At 40.2% G+C, this 17,897-nt stretch overlaps 1 protein-coding gene across 2 annotated transcripts in view; it reads right to left on the bottom strand.

Moving 5' to 3' along the window:
* Positions 1–14,705, bottom strand: part of tgfbr3 (transforming growth factor, beta receptor III) — an 81,807-nt gene extending 67,102 nt beyond the window's left edge. The window contains exons 1-2 of one of the 2 annotated variants that reach the window (XM_037769812.1): positions 14,444–14,705; positions 7,848–7,977 (exon numbers count right to left, since the gene is read on the bottom strand). In XM_037769812.1, coding sequence (XP_037625740.1) covers positions 7,848–7,908 — 61 coding nt within the window. In that variant the 5' untranslated portion in view covers positions 7,909–7,977; positions 14,444–14,705. The remainder of the gene's footprint in view (positions 1–7,847; positions 7,978–14,443) is intronic. The other variant, XM_037769813.1, reaches the window with a different exon arrangement.
* Between the last annotated feature and the right edge of the window lie 3,192 nt (positions 14,706–17,897).

Below are 17,897 nucleotides of genomic sequence, written 5' to 3'. Positions count from 1 at the left end.
CCAGTAGGGGATGTTGAGAGGCGTGCCCTGGGGTCACTTGTGTTGTCCAACTTGATATCAGCCTCATTTCATTTGTGTTGGATCATCTGCCTTGTCAGAAATCCTCAGCGTACAGTATTTAATATCATCCACCAGCAGCGATGGAAAGTCAATATGTCGGACAGGCCGGGGTAAAAGGTTAGTTGAAAGCTTGAAGGACGATTGTTGAGCTACTGTCTTTAAGTCCGGAAATTCCAAAAGCCGTAGCATGTAAAGATGTTTGAAAACATGTTGCAGAGCCTACACAACACTGTAAATCACAATGCACTTACATTTGCAGTTACACTTGCACATTGTCATGTTTGAGGCTGTTCTCTGTTTATAGCTGTACCTACGAAAAGTGATGCACTGTCATTCGTATATATCCCACGAAGTATAAAGTGCAACAAATGCCGCGTAGGGAGGAGGTTGGGGTGGATTGGGCGGGTCAAAAAACACCAGGCTTCCGCCCAGGAGACCGGTGAGAAACCAGAAGTCAACGTTGAATTGTTTGTTGTATCTTCCATACTTAAGTTACACCACTTCTGGTATTATTTTAACCACAAACCAAGATCTTTTCCTAAACGTAACTAAGTAGTTTTGTTGCCTAAACTTAACCAAGCTGTTTCCTGTGAAGACGAAAGTTTATTTTGAAAAGACGGAGCGGAAATGCCACGAGCGTCACGTTGCTGGAAAACGCACATAAAATGAGGAATAACTTTTCATAAGATATCATATGAACTGTGATATAAGATATCATATGAACTGTTGCATGAAGATACGTTGCATCAAGTTTCAACTGGATGATCAAATGATATTGTTTCTGGGTATCAGAAAGAGCCATATTTAGCCTTATTTGTTCTAATTTAACATCCAAATTGAGATACACCAAAGTCAACGTTGATTTATTTGTTGTAACTTCCGTACTTTAGTTACACCACTTCCAAAGTTATTTGAACCCAAACCACAATATTTTCCTAAACCTAACTAAGTAGTTTTGTTGCCTTAACCAAACCATGCTGTTTCCTGTGAAGACAAATTTTATTTTGAAAAGACTGGAGCGGAAATTGACACATGCGTCGCGTGTTGCTGGACATTCATAGGAAAACACACGAAAAATGAGGAACAACTTTTCGTAAGATAACATACAGACCATTATATGACAGTACCTTGCATGTCTCAACTGGATGATCTAAAGCAATTTAATATTTCTGGGTACCAGAAAGAGACATATTTAGCTTTATCTGTTCTAATTTAACATCCAAATTGAGATACACAGACACGCAAACCCTTCCATACCCATAAGTTTGGGCACACTGATTTGTTTAGGGGCATGTGGGAAGGATTTTGCTAAATCAATAACACCAAGCACATTTGGTGCATTGATGTTTTTTCTTCAAACATCAATCAAATAGCATCTCAAAACGATGTCCTTCCTGTGATCCTGTGATATTTTACAAAAACATCATCACTCAGATGCAATAATGGGGGCCTTTGAGAAGCAGCAGGTTGCCATCATCAAAAAGCAAAGAGTGAGACAATGCTGGGCCTTTGTGCCAGTGTGTGAGCCCAGTGTGAAGGAGCCAGAGAGGTGAGAGAGGGCAAGGCAGACACACAAGCTGGAGGGGACTACATTCCTCCGGGGTTCTTCATCTTCAGGAAAGGGAGGGCAGAAGAGAAGAATGACTTGTCAAATGCCATGCTGCCTCGTGTTTTAACACGTACAAAGGATGCTGGGAAGGCCTCTTTACTGGACAGTTCACGAACGGAAAGAGTGATGAATAATAGGTTTGTTTGAACAGTAACCAGGCAATAAATACACTATGAATAGAAGCTCAGTAAAAAAATACATAGATAACAGATGACTTACATGATGTTGAGGTAATGCTACAATGTGCAACACTACTAAATAGTCATTTATATGAGAGGATTTTTGTTAGTTTCTTTTATTGTGCAGATGCTTAAAATAATGACAGGGCTATATTTCAGCTACTATAACAGCCTATTACAGTGCTTTTTAACCACTGTAGCTAATGGTTATTTTATTCCTACAACAAACAGACCACAACTACTGTCTCTATTATCTGAAATCATATTTTGAAAAACAAGTGGAAAAAGAGAGCATTTCCAAGTGTGTGTGTGTGTGTGTTTGTGATCTAATCCAAATATCTAGGGGCAAAAACAGGGCAAAGTAAAGAGCCTGCTGTCATTTTTTGGACAGACAATCCTGTTTTCCAAAGGGCCTTTCCAAAATTGGGACATGGTCTTTCAGCAGGACTCATCTGGTGGAAAAAGGAGTAGGGAAGGTGAGGCCCCAGGAGGGGCTGCTCTGATGAAAGACACCACCTGGAAGCCTTCAGCTAGAATCCCATATTAGGACTTTATTTTGCAGATAAAGAGTCACGCAATCAAAAGTTGGCAACTTTGCAACATGATTATGCAACTAAAGTTCTAATAGACTCACACTGGTTATGGCTGAAAAGTAGAGCTGTCAAAGTTAACGCAATAATAACACAAGTTCAAGTACTAACTTCTTTAACACATTAATGCAATCGATATTTCGGAGGTTGTCTCTAGAGTGAAGATCCTGCTATCATATGAAACTAGAAAACCTAAGGGATCCATTAACCATGTCATATTAGCTTGTCACGAAGGAAGTTAAATACCAATCCAAACTTACACCACATTTTGGCAAGAAAAAACTGGCATGGCCATTTTCAAAGGGGTCCCTTGACCTCTGACCTCAAGATATGTGAATGAAAATGGGTTCTATGGGTACCCACGAGTCTCCCCTTTACAGACATGCCCACTTTGTGATAATCACATGCAGTTTGGGGCAAGTCATAGTCAAGTCAGCACACTGACACACTGACAGCTGTTGTTGCCTGTTGGGCTGCAGTTTGCCATGTTATGATTTGAGCATATTTCTTTATGCTAAATGCAGTACCTGTGAAAGTTTCTTGACAATATCTGTCATTGTTTTGTGTTGTTAATTAATTTCCAATAATAAATATACATACATTTGCATAAAGCAAGCATATTTGTCCACTCCCATGTTGATAAGAGTGTTTAATGCTTGACAAACTCCCTTTAAGGTACATTTTGAACAGATATAAAATGTGCGATTCATTTTTGTTTTTTTAAACTATGGACAATCTTGCGATTAATCGTGATTAAATATTTGAATCAACTGACAGCCGGACTGAAAAATAAAAACTACATCTCAATCAATACAACGTGACAGCACAACATTGTTTTTTCTCGCTGCTTCCGAAGGTTATCTGAACAGAGGGAGTCCATATTTTGGACAGTTACTCTCTCTTTCTTCAATGAAGTCACACTCTGCATAACTCTCTTAATCCAACTCTCCCCAGCTCAACTGACTTATGTTTTTTTTTTTTTTACATATGGCTGTGGAACACAATGGAAAACGCATGATCGCCCCAGCTGTCTCCCATTACTGGCTTTGACCGAAATTATTTACACGCCTGCTTACTGGAACTATGGAGAGAGAGAGAGAGAGAGAGAGAGAGAGAGAGAGAGAGAGAGAGAGAGAGAGAGAGAGAGAGAGAGAGAGAGAGAGAGAGGGGGGAGGGGGCGGGATTCGGTTTACTCCTTCACATTTGCGTAAGCGTCCTCTTATGATGGAGTGAGCTGGACGAAGACACGAGTCTATCCGTAAAGACCCGTCTGCTGCAGTTCGTTCAGTTGCTTTTCCTTGTGTGAGTAAAAGCGAGTCACAGACAGAGTCAGAGAGTCAGAGAGTGAGTAAATATTCCACAATCTGTTTTCTACACTGCTGTTAATTAAACGGGGGTAATAGGGTAACCTTTATCCAATAAGAAAAAAAGATATAAACAGGGCCAGCATGGCCGTCTCCTCCTTGACAGCGCTGTTAAGATAAAGGCCTCGCCATGGGGGAGAGCAGACCTGTAATTAGACACAAACGGGACTCCCGTTGCTATGTAAACATCCCAACCACTGTGCCTAGCAGCACACTGCCTCTTGTGCTGTGCCGTGCTGCGCTGCTCCGGCTCCTCGCATGAATCACAGGGCAACATCTGGTTTAGCGCGCTGGAAGGGACTCTGTCGGTTTGGCACGCTGTACGTGTGTGGAGTGTGTCGATTTGGACCAGACGACCCACGCCTGCGCCTGCCTGCCTGCCTCTTTCTCTCTCTCCTCCCCCTGGCTACCCCGCCTCTCAGATTACAGCGGTTGCACAATGCCTTTTGGCAGTCCCCCCTCTTGCTGGCCCTATGAAAAAAGCATTGTGGATATAAAGACGAAGCTTTTGCTCAACTGCGGGGGGAAAAAACAATAAAACCGCTTTTGGCATCACGGTGACTGCTGTCTGCCAAAGAGTATACAAAAATGCAGACATGGAGAAAGTTGTTTACTTTACTGTAACAAGTTATGCGCTGTGAATATGAGCACAATTCAGTTCCCTTTTCCAGTTATTGTCTTATTTAACAATACCGTTGTAGGACTACGTGGTTCCAGAATGAGCAGCCAAAGACAGATTCCCACTAATAGCTCCATCGTTCATCAAGTAAAATCAGGAGAGTACTTCTGCAATCAATGATGCTGGTGTGTTTTTCAGTGAGTCACCAGCCTGGCGTTGTGCTTCCAGTATAACCACCATCCTGCCGGCGCTGTTTCTGGCAAGTGCCTCAAATTAATATCTGGCGCGGCTCCTGCACGACTCTATTTCACAGTGAAACCCAAACTCAGCCCAAATGTCCGCGATATATCCTTCACAAAATAACTGTTTTGGCAAGCTGAGGAGACACAACCACAAAATGGTAGTAAGTAAGGATGTGGAAGAAAAAGTTATAAACAGCGAAAAAAAAATAAAGCAACAGAGTGAAGCAGCAGAACTGAGCCTTAAAATATGGACGTCAAGGTGCTCTCGGTCTGACTTTTAAGAGTTATGGGAGGCCCAGATCCTGGATAGCATTACGCTGAGAGAAGACTCATTGCAGACTAATCTAAACATTACGTAAGAGCTCTCCTGACAAGTTTAGAGGGCAGATGTGACTGTTTACACAGATGCTGCGAGATGATAGAAAAAGAGAGAGAGAGGTGAAAGATAGGCTGAAGTGGTGGTGTAAAAAAAAAGATAAGCTTACCACAGAAAGGGAAAAAGTTAATTTGGCCAAATGGAGGTGGAAGAATGTCTTATAATTTTGAAAATGTGTTTATTGGATGGCCTTTTACCTTTTCAAAAATCAACTCAAGAGCATCTGAAGGTTTGTCCGTAAATCACTGAGTGCACTCACTGCCAATGCACTTTGGGGGAAAGGGCATGTGGTTGTCCAACTGTAAATATCTGTCCCTTGTGACACAGTAAAACAATGCGTTGTGCCGTACGAGGAAGAATTTAGAGGAAAACTTACGTGACTGCATTGTGTCGGAGATCCTGGCATTGTGGGAGAAATGATGTTTGCTCTACCCACAGCACATACTGTAACTGACTACACCGCTATTGTTTCAGTAAAAGTCAGCTCTCTGGAGTGTAGTTCAATCCTCCAGAGAATAGAGAAGAACTTTAGAAATAATAACCTATGGCGGCAATCAGACTGAGAGCAGGCAAAACGCGAACACTGTTTTGGAAGCGCTGGCGATGTGGTGTGCTTCCTACCGGGTAATTATTCCTGCGCTGTACCGCGGAAAAACAACATGGGATGTTGCAGAATGAAGCTGGAGTGAGTTCAAGTCCGAAAGGCGTACATTGTGAAAGCAGCCTCTGTAAACAGGACATCTTGATTTGAAAAAGAGGAATGTACACCAGATTCTCAGTGTGGTTCATGACAGATCGTTGCCAACTTGACAGATTTTGGGTCAGTTAATTGAATATTTTGGTCAGGCGATGAAAACCGCTGCTGAGTTTTGAAGCCAATGTGGAAAACAGTAACGATTCCTCTAATTAATAGTGGCCAGCTCCACAACAACTCGAAAACTCCACCCACTTCTGGACAGATATGACCCCAACTTCTCACTAGAAACAGAACATTTATTTCTGCAAATAAGAAATTAAATGTGCATTTTTAAATAACCGTCATCAAGTATTGGGAAAAAATGTTGAATGATCATTTTCAAGTGGCTGGCAGGAAGTGGATACTGTTGAAATCTAATTGGCCAATCTTGGTGTTCATCGTTGGCAGTTTGCCTGATGCAATGAATTTCCCTGATTTCTTGCATTTTTATTATCATGCCAAACACGTTATTATGTTAAAGCAATAATCTGTTACATATTTATATTGTTTTTTGCCACTCTAGCAGCAGGGCTCTATGGCAATGTTTGTTGGTTAGTCAGCCAACTATCATTATTATTATTATTACAGATATTATTGGTCACCAGAGGATGCGTCCTAATGACTTTGGTGATCCCCTGACATTTCATCCAGCTCCGCCAACAGGCTGACATTTTTGGTTTGGCTTGAAAGGCTTGCTTTAAAATGTTGTACAAACATTCACGGTCCCCAGATGATGCATCCTAATTCAATCTAGCGTCACAAACATTTTCGGTTCAGAGTGGAAAGTATCCACGATTATTAGATTGCCATAAAATTCAGGTCCCCCAAAGGATGAATTGTAATGACTTCGGTGATCCTCTGACATTTCATCTGGTGCTATCATCAGGTCAAAATTTCAATTTGACCAAAATTGTTTGTTTAGGCTTCAGATTCAGCTGTACTTTTGCAGACCTACTACTGCAGACTCCTAAAGCCTTGATTATTCTCCCAGACGGACGCATACATGGACAGCTGCGGACACATTAGTAGTTCTGTTAATACTGTCCGCTTGGAGGACGCTTTCCACACATGCACACTAGATCACTACACTACCATTTGTAGTGTAACTAGTAGTAGTAAGTAAGTATAACTTCAGCTTTAGTCATGTCTCCCTGTGTGGCAGAGGACATTTCCAGGTGTAATAGTCCTGGTGTTAGAAGCAGCAACTTTAAAAGCTATAATAAAGTGAGTTGAATCACTATTTAATTGTATTAAATTATGTATTTTTATGAGCATTATTATTGGATTAGATTATTTCATGAATGATTTCTCTCTTAGCGCAGTGACATCAAAATCAGTCATTGCCTCCTGCATCTCAGCAATGAACAGAAACAAGGAGAGCAATCTAAAGAGGACAGGTGTGACTGTGACAAGTTAAATAATTGATAAGGTATCACAAGTCTAAGCACTCTATTGCTCATATTCACAAGTACCTATTGGAAACGTCCTTAAGTAGCATGCACACCTCTCAAAGTGAGAGGCACAGTATTACTCATCAGTTGGTTCATATGGGGTGAGTTGTGGCAGTTAAGTGACATCATCCAGAGCCTGGCATTAATTGATATGACACACTGATAACGTAGATACATTTCCTGTGTTCACCTTTGCAGCAGTCTACTCGGTTATTTTCTATCTCTCTCTCTTGACAGTTTAAAGGCTGTAAATTACAAGGTATTTGGCAGTATCTGAGCCTCATCCCAGTCAATCTGACAGATACATGTAGGCCCGCTGAGTGTTTGTATTCTGAGATTGAACTTGTCAGCACTTTCTTAAATGTAAATCCCCCTTACTCACGACTCTGACAAGCACTGTCTAGAAAGGCATGCTGGGAGAAACAGTGGAAAATCCCAGGGTTGTCTGACAACGCAGCGCTGCAAGGCTTGGTGCTTAGTCAATATCTTTTTATTCCTGATACCAGAGTTGCATGGGTTTGGCTTTGGCTCCCACCAATGAGAATTAAATTATCTAAAAGCACACAACAGTCTTGTATCTGATAGCTCTATTAGTTTAGCTAAGCAATGAGAGAAACTTACCTGCAGATGCCAGGCAGCATATTGTAAGAAGTAGCAAAGGAATTGGGGATCTTCTAGCCATCCTGCAGCTTCCAGTATGAAGTGTTCCCTCTCTATGTCAGGTGTACAGGAAGTCAGCTTCAGGCCCCAGCTGCAAAGTGAACAAAAGTAGAAAAAGTCAACCACAGGTTGCATTGAGCGTGGACAAACAGCAGGGAACTGGGCTCTGCTTAATACACCCTGTGGGAGTGATGAGATGAGACAAGAGGAGCAGCAGTTTGGAGACCGGGGGATTAATCCGGGAGGGTTAATTGGGGGTCATGCATGCTTCAAAAGGCCGTGCTGCACACACCTTCCCGTGCCCACGGCCAGTCAGAGTGTGTGAGGAGTGAGGGACGGCTGACTGGCTCGCTGGGTGTGAAACACTTCGGAACCTGCCACAGGTTATTAACGTACTTTAATTGAGAGCACCAGGAAACAGTGAATGCTCCACTGGGGTCTTGAGTAAGCAGCTTAATACCGCCGCGCTAATCAGCATGATCTCGCCTAAAGCTTTAACTTTAGTAATTTAACCTCAAACACTGACGCGGCGATAAGTTCATGTGCACTACACTAAGGATGTCCAACATTTTTTGGACTCAAAGGAGTTCCTCTTGATCAAAAAAAACTAAAGAAGTCAAATAAATGTGACATGTCACTTTATGAATTAAAGTCAAACTGAAATGAAAATGTAGTTTTGCTAAGAAATGAGTATACACATATATCCTCTGTGTTTGTTTTGCCTTTTGCACTTATTTGATCAGAGTTGTAATCACCAAAAGAAAGAAATTGAAGTGTAATTTTTCTTGTTACAGCACCCCTGAATATTTTGTTCCAACCGACAAATTACATTAGGCTTACTACAGTTATTTCATTAGTCCAATATTATATATTATTCTGTATCGTGATTCAAATCACTGGGTAATGTGGGAGTGCTGGGGTTGCAGGACTACTTGTTCCTGGAGTTCTGACAGTTTGATCATTTGACATCACCACATCCGGAACCATGAATGAACCATGAGTGAGACAGTTAATGCTAGCTAGACCCCCTCCTTTATAGAGCCAACACAACACGGAGCATTGTGAGAGCTACCAGTGATTCAGCAGGTGTTGAAATAAACATAAACATGAACGCAAAAGTAACGTCAAGTGGGAATCAGTTAGCAAGCTAGGCTAACTAGCTTCCACTTTCCAAATGGACACTAGTTAGCCTGGCTTGTTAACTTCTACTTTCCAAATGGACACCAAAGAGTATAGAAGCAAAGAGACAAAACTCTGTTGTTGTTGTTGTTGTTTTTTGACAACAGCTGCTGCCGCCATTTTGGACTGAATACACATATTATATTTATAATATTTAATTGTTCAACACAGGCCATTTCGGTAGAATACAACAATAGAATAGATATTATTTTGTTTTACTTTTGTGCAGAACTTTTTAAGGCGGATGTTTTGCTGGCGTTCTGTAGTCACTTTCAGTCCAAAATGGCGGAAGTGTAGTTTTGCTGCTGCGCGCTGATGATGCAATGGAACAAACAACTGACTTTCACTTCTTGGCAATATACGTTCTTTGTGGACACTAGTTAGCCTAACTTGCTAACTTCCACTTTCCAAATGGACACCAAAGAGTATAGAAGCAAAGAGACGAAACTCCATTGTTTTTTTTGACAACAGCTGCTGCCGCCATTTTGGACTGAAAACGCTTATTATATTCATAATATTTTATTGTTCAACACAGGCCATTTTGTTAGAATGAGAAAATATATTAGAAACAATTTTGTTTTACTTTTATGCAGCACTTTTTAAGGCGGATGTTTTACTGGCGTCCAGTAGTCGCTTTCAGTCCAAAATGGCAGAAGTGTAGTTTTGCTGCTGGGCGCTGATGTTGCAATGGAACGAACAACTGACTTTCACTTCTTGGTAAGTGAAAGTCTTTGTGCATACTAGTTAGCCGAGCATGCTCGCTTCTACTTTCAGAATGCAATACAAACTGTGTAGCTCGATGCGATGGATCCTCCCAAATGTTGAATGTTCTAAAAGGACAGACGGCTTACCAACGCTAAGTGGACTTGTTCAAAAGGGGGTAAAAATGTCTATTGACATTCTGTCAGGCTGTATAAGGCTATGACATGCTCCAGTCAGTAGCGCACCACGGAAGCTGTCAGTGCGTCTCCTAGTAACACCGCCCCTCAGATGTCAGTCAGCTGCTGCCGTGGGAAAAACCCACCCAGAGGTTGACGCCTAGATGCTGGTTCCACAAATATGTCTAAAGTGGTTTTATCCTCTTTTGACAAATGGGAAAATGTGCACAAAAGCTGCAGTATCATTATCATTTATATTTCCTTACAGAAAAGGTTTGGTCTATGCAATTTTTTTAGTTCAACTTGAATAGTAACTTCATTCTAGTGAAAGTATAAAATGTAGCAACCAGGTTTCATGTTGATGTTTGCCATTTATACACCATTCTATAAAGAGGTCATTTGGATTGGATGAGTTGGATTTGCAAATTAGTTATTCTTGATTTGCAATTTGACCATTAGAAATGAATCATGAATCTTTAAAAAGAAGACAGTAGGTCACTTGTTTAAAGCTGCTAAACAACCTAAATAAAAATAAATACAATATATTAATTTAATTTTCTTGGCTTAACTTAAAAAAGCTTTACAGCAAAGAGGAAAGACATCAGACAGAAAGATATAATTGCATTGCATCAAAGTAGGGCTGGGCGATATGACAATATATATCGACAAAATGATATAAAAATGTCTATCGTACATATTTTTCTGAATCGTTTCTATCGCAATATAGGCCAGGCCTATATACATATTTTTTTCTTTATAATTTCACTTAAAACTGTCTTCAGAAGGCAGAATGGGAACATATACATTCTGACAAATAAGTTTGTATGACCGAAATTTCAGGCCTATTATATCCAAAATAATGTAAGCGCTTCTCCATTCCAATCATCTAGGCCCATATTTTTTTTGCATGTTGAATAAAAGCTCAAAGGAGGATAATTGAAGGATTAAATTGGTACGAATTTATTCTGAAGAATCATTTTAAACAGTGTTTTGTGCTCTGACTGATTCTACATTGTTACAGTAAATAACATCTGACCACATTAGAAAGGTGCGACAACAAATCTGTAACTGTAACTCGAGTCGAATGTCAAACCCGTGTGGTAAAGATGCTTTGACAAGAATTGCACCCGTTCACAGTTTAAAGGCAGCGTATGTGACTTACACGCTACCGCGTGGAAGAAACGTGTGGGCACCCTATTTGACTCTGTGGTGAACCATAAGAGGGTATATGAGAAGTGATGCACAAAGCACTAAGGTGCATCGCTCTGCAGCGCAAGCAGCCTGCACAGGACAAAAGAGCCTTTCAGTGTGTGGCAGCTGCAGGGGCAGGGAAGTCATTTTGGAAGATCATGACAAATATTACACTTTCAGCTAGTCAAGGAGAGCCAGGGGCTTCTGTTTGATTTATGGCTCCCCTTGACCTTCATCTCCTCTCTGACTAAACGAAGGTAAACTGTGCTGCAATACCTTCTGCGAGGCAAAGACCAAATCAAAGGAAAGCGGCATTCAGGACTGAAAGAAAGCAGTATTTCACTCTGTAGGTTAAGACTGGGGTTGGAGATTAAAAGATCTGATGTGAAAGGTGTTTTTATGCTGAGAGATCACATAGGATTTTGAAAAGATTTTATCACAATTTTAACTACCTGTTAAAGTTTAAATTTATGGCAACAAAGCTTACCTTTTTCTAACTTGTTTTGGGTTGAGTGTACAGGTTTTAACTCCATACCACGGTGCTGGTTTTGTTGCAGCAACAACGCAAATCACCTCATGTGACTTCTCTTCAACCCTGACCGTCTAAGCCGAGCAACTATTTCACCCCGGGAAGATCTGGAAAGTACATCAGAACATGCAGACGACCCCAGACTGGACGTACTGCACATTGCCGAAAAACCAAGCCACATACCTGTGGTGACTTCAATGTTAAAGGGTTGGCTTATATCTGTGTCATCACGTATGCATACGCTGCGGTTAAGTGTTGTTAGGTCCACAGGGCATATATGTTCCCGTAATCACAAAGCCATAAGTGAAGAGAGCAGCAGCACAAAAGGCTGAGGCGCTGTGAGTGTGTGTTACATGCTGGTACATGAGTAAGATTTTAAGACTTACTAATCTGACACTATTTGCGTCATAAGTCATCTTGGCGTTCATGTGGTCCTATGACTTGGTGAATGAACCTTACATGAGCTCTTCTATTAGAAGCTCAGGACAAACAAACCACCAAAACTCCCACTCCTTCCTTCACAAAAGCACCTCTCTAACTGACTGACTACAACTCTTTATCACAGCCTTATTTCTAACACAGCTAGAGACCCTGTGCCCACACACTTCAGTACACTAAAACACCATGCCGTATGACATTGTGGACTTGAGTTTACACCCCCTGACACACCGGTGCATGATGTGCACATTTGCCAACTGAGTCACCATGCAGACAGATCCTTTACACTTGCAGTAGTTATAATACTTCATGCATGTGACTTTAAAGTATTAGTATTGATATCCAATGTCTTAAATTAGAGCTGAAATGATTAGTATATTGAGAGAAAATTAACATGCAATTATTTTCAGAATCATTTAAAGGAGCAGTGTGTGTGATTTAGTGTCATCTAGTGGTGAGGTTGCAAATTGCAACCCCTCTGCTTCCCCAAGCGTGTCGGAGAACTACGTGGTCTTCAGGTAATGTAAAAAATGCAAAAGAGACTCTCTAGAACCAGTGTTTGGTTTGTCCGTTCTAGGCTACTGTAAAAACATGGTGGAGCAACATTGTGGACCCGCTCCCTATGTAGATATGAAGAGCTCATTCTAAGCTAACGAAAACACAATTCTTAGTTTCAGGTGATACACTAATGAAAACATAGTTATGAATATTATTTTCAATTTCCGCCAATAGATCTCCCTAAATTCTAAACACTGGTCCTTTAAAGGTACAGTGTGCAGGATTTGGTGGCATCTAGAGATGTGGTTGCAGATTGCAACCAACTGAGCACCCCCCTGCTCACTCTTCCCTTTCCCCAAGACTGTGGTAACGTGAGCCGCCGAGTGCAAATCCGTGGTAACGCCGTTCACCTCGCTCAAATGCCATCCTTACCATAATAACACAACTTTAGGAGCAACAGAAGTCAGACAGCATGCTGGCGGTACCACGGTTTTCCCCTCTGCGGCTCACCTTACTGCAGTTTCACAAGCGTGTCGGAGAACTACGGTGGCCTTCAGGTAATGTAAAAACGTGAAAGGCTCTCTCTAGAGCCAATGTTTGGTTTGTCTGTTCTGGGCTACTGTAGAAACATGGCGGAGCAATGTGGATCACGGACTCCGTGAAGAGGACCCGCTCCCTACGTAGATGTGAAGGGCTCATTCTAAGCTAATGAGAACATGATTCTTTTAGATCCAGGTGATTATTCACTAATGAAAACATAGTTATGAATATTATAATCCATTTTTGCTAATAGAGCTACCTAAAATCTAAACACTGGTCCCTTTAATTGTTGCAGAATTTTTTTTTTTTTTGCAAAAATTACACATTTGCTTCTCAAATGAGAGGATCAGCTGTTAAGCAATTTGACAACATCGCCTTGGGCTTTTTTCATTGTTTTCTGACATTTCAGACTAAACAATTCATCAATTCATCCGATCAATCAATCAATCGATAAATACTTAGCATACTAATTTATATGTATATAATAATTGTTACTTGCAGCTCTGTATTAAATACAATGTATTGGTTAAGAATGTGGCTTCCAAAAGTTTCTTCCTAAATACCCCTGGACTGGCCACTCAGATTTGATAAAATATCCAATACACATGCATCAATATCCTACAGTGTTGATTCCTTTAGTGCAACACACATCAGCTAGTTAACATTGTTAGAAGAAGTGCTGCTGCTTCTCCAGAGTCCAAAACAACTACCAACATGATCCTCTGTCACACAACTCAATTCGTGGTTGTAAATACACAGCAAAAGTCACCTCAACACCTTAACTGCAGCCGGTAGTTTCCACTGTCATGTGCAAATAAACCAATTCCTGTTGACTTGTCCTGCTTTAATCTAAAAACATTACAAGCTGTCAGTCGTCAGCAGCTGGAGCAGCCCTGACCGAGAGAGAGCATGCTGTTCTCTATGTGTGGAGGGAACACCTCTGGAAACCACTGGATACACGTACTGTACACACTCTGTTTACCTGGGAGCTTCATGTTCCTATTCTCTAATAAAACGACACCAAAACAGTAGAAAAAGTGGATATAAACATGATCAACTATAAGTATAACAGCCTTTAGCTTCAAGAAGGTAAAAGCAAGAAGCTGCTTGTCAACGCGTTCATGAGACAGATGTTCAGCTGGATTTATGGGCGGAGAAGTAAACACAGCTAGCTGGAAAACATTATTCTTATTTTTGTAAAGTATTCACAGACACCGTGTACACAATGACAGTCTTCTGATAAACCACACTGTTCCAGAAACGAGCGATCTAACTACCGACAGCGTTTAGCTTGGAGAACTTACCATGCAGAGTCTCCAGATAAATGCACAAGTCAACTTGGTTGAAGTTTAAAGTTGCTCCGGTCCGGTGGATGCGGATACTAAAGTGGTTCTTCTCTCGGCTGGACAGTCACAACATGCCGGTATTTTCGGGGAGAAACGGCTGTGAAGAAGCTGACGTGATAGCTTATATTAGTAAAGTGTGCATCAACAGCCCCTCTCGCTGCTAGTTTCAACCAGTTTACTACTATCTGTCCTACAGTATGAGTCTCTTACTGGGGGCTTCATGTGGAGGCGGAGCGTAGAGGAGGAGGCTGAGCTGCTGCTGCTGCTGCAGGGCTCCTCAAAGCGGGGTGCACGGGCTCCTCAGGGGTCCCTGCAGGATTGTCAGCAGGTCCTCCACTCACTTCTTCTTCTTCTTATTATACATTTCTAGTCCAGGGGTTCTCAACCTTTTGTTACTTGGTTTACATGGTTTTTCCTATTCAAGGTAATATAAGGTGATGTAAAAATGTTCATTTATGCACAAATTCAATTTATAGACTATTGTGAATTGGATCACGATTCGTTTGTCATTTTAAAAAAGTGGGTACTCATGTCATGACCTCTCCAAAAATGATATTGTGACCCCCCCCCCCCACCCCCCCCAGGGTCTCCAGGAAAATTGTATTAGTATTTTAAAGCAACTGTATCAATATCACAAATAAAAAGAGCAGCCTACCCCCTTTGTATTGTGTTAGTGATACTGTGAGGGGCTGTGGGGGAAATCTATTTAGCAACATTTACTTTTGAAAATAAGTTATATCAGTTGTAGCTGTTATTTACAATTACAATGAAAAACATGGCCAACAGTGGCATAAATACAGTGTAGATTCCATCAAGTATTAATGAAAATATGGCATATTTTCTTAACACTATTCACTCATCTTACTAAATGTGCAACAAAACTCAAACATTCTAACCACTATCACGCAGATTAAGAAGTTTTGCCATTTCCATTTAATTATCAGAGGCGTATTTTTAAAGTGTTCAGTATTTCAATGGAGATAAATCATATCATGACCTCACCAAAAGTGATATGGTTTACAATTTACAATTGTTTATTATGTTAGATATATAAAGTCTTCCATTTGTGCATGAAAAGATTTCTTAAAAAGAAAGGAAGAGGAAAAAAATACAGGTGTGAACAGATTCACGTAAATGTACTTCAACGTTCAAGTAAAATAGTGATAATGATATATGAAACAAAAAAAATGCATGCGTATAAATATGCACATACGGAGTGAATGCACCAGACTTAAACAACAGTGAAAATACAGAATAATACATATTTCTAATGACATATTTAGTTTTCATTTGTGGCAAAGAGCCCGTTTGAAAGCCTGCACACTGGGACAGCATTGAGGCCCACTTCTGATAAATAAACAATTTCCAAGGACCACCTTCCCAAATAAATGATAAACTGGGCTATGAATATGTGTTATGCTACTGTCAGGTGTAATGACCCACATAAATGTTCAGCTTACCCTCACCCATCACTGCCTGCCACTATGAATCCAACGTATTCAAGGTCATATTTCCTCACCACACGCTGTGGAGCTTTTACTGGAGCAAGGTTTGTTTCCAATATCACTTTTTAGTTTAAAAAACACTCCATTTTGTGTCACAGCATCCAAGAACGTTATGTCTGTAAAGAGGAGACTCGTGGGTACCCATAGAACCCATTTTCATTCACATATCTTGAGGTCAGAGGTCAAGGGACCCCTTTGAAAATGGCCATGCCCGTTTTTCTTTGCCAAAATGTAGCGTAACTTTGGAGCATTGTTTTCGTGCTCTTCCCGACAAGCTAGTATGACATGTTAGTCTAGTTTCATATGATACCAGTATCTAAACTCTAGCTTTAAAACTGAGCCCGCTACAACCTCTGAAAGACAGAATAGCGGCCGTCAGATTTTGAAGAGTTAATTTAACCATTTGGAAGTACCTCCGTGGCCCACTATATGGCACTCTGAAGCCCACCAGTGGGTCCCGGCCCAGTGGTTGAGAATAGCTGTTTTAGTCCACTGTTAAGAACGCATGACTGTGTCCTGTCTTAGCATTCATTTACAGTGCAGACAGATGTGCAACTCTATACAAAACTTCCAACATGTTATTGTGTAGGGGTGCTGCAGGTCACTCTTATCACAAGAGGGGCCCATGGAGTGATCTCTATCTATATGGGGGTCCTTGATGCCAGATTATGGGAATGTCTGGCTCTTGTTACTAATCATTGCACACTTATCGTGTCAGCTGAGCACTGGAGCATCTATCGCTGCAGAGAGAGGGCTTAAATATCTCAAGCTTTGTTGGAAAAATTATAATAGGGAATGTAGGGCGATAAGTCTGCATGGAAAATATAGAATTCTGGTATTCATTTTCATTACACCATTTTATTACAAATATATGGGGCTTTTACGTGACTGGAGTATTTATCAATCAATCAATCAATCAATCAATCAATCAATCAATCAATCAGACCCCCCCCCCCCCCCCCCATTCAATAATAACAGCATTCAATTTAAAAAACAAAATAGAAACAGGAACTGATGAAAAACTTGCATAAATCTCATCAATTTACTGTGAGAAACACCAGAGGCAGGGTGAAGACTCTAACTTGGTATACCAACATATTACAATCAGCTAAACAGACTAGAAATACATGAATAGATAAATACATAAAGTTCAATTAAAGGCCAGCCTTAAAAGGTGAAATACAATAAATAAATAAATAAATAAATAAATAAATAAATAAATAAACAAATAAATAAAGCTAAGTTAAAAGCCAGACTAGAAAGATGTAAAATACAATAGATAATTAGACTGATGAATAAATAAAGCTCAATTAAAAGCCAGACTAAATTTATGCTACTTTACACGTCTTCTCCTCTACTGTACTGCATTTATTTGACAGCAGTATTTACAGATTAGTTCATGAAATACAAAGCAAAATGTTTCCAAACAGTATGACTTGAGTACAGGACAAAAGTGCCCCAAGATATATTTTCTATTTGTTTACTGTACATTTTTAATGATGTTTACACCTCTTCAAAAACAGTGCAACATTTACTGAACTACATTTTTATATTACATTTTCAGAATTGAAAATGAAAATTGACATCATAAAAACCCTGTTATTGGATTGGTGGGGTACCATAGACAAAAACAAATCACTATGAAAGAATGCTGTCATTAAAAAAAAGTTAAACTAAAGTATATTAAAGTTGTTAAAATTAGTGCCACATACCAAATTCAACATTAAAATGCTGCGTACACAATAATGCATCACTAATAATATAATAATCATGATAATATAACACTGTGAGAATAATGACTCTTTAACTTTTGATACTTGAGTACATTTCGCTGATATTTTTACATAAGATTTGGAATGCAGAACTTTAACTCATAGTGTGGTGTTTTTACAATGTGGTGGTATTTA

This window comes from Sebastes umbrosus, chromosome 5 (genome assembly GCF_015220745.1).
Source record: "Sebastes umbrosus isolate fSebUmb1 chromosome 5, fSebUmb1.pri, whole genome shotgun sequence".
Lineage (NCBI taxonomy): Eukaryota > Metazoa > Chordata > Actinopteri > Perciformes > Sebastidae > Sebastes > Sebastes umbrosus.
This window is presented reverse-complemented; position numbering and strand designations above follow the sequence as displayed.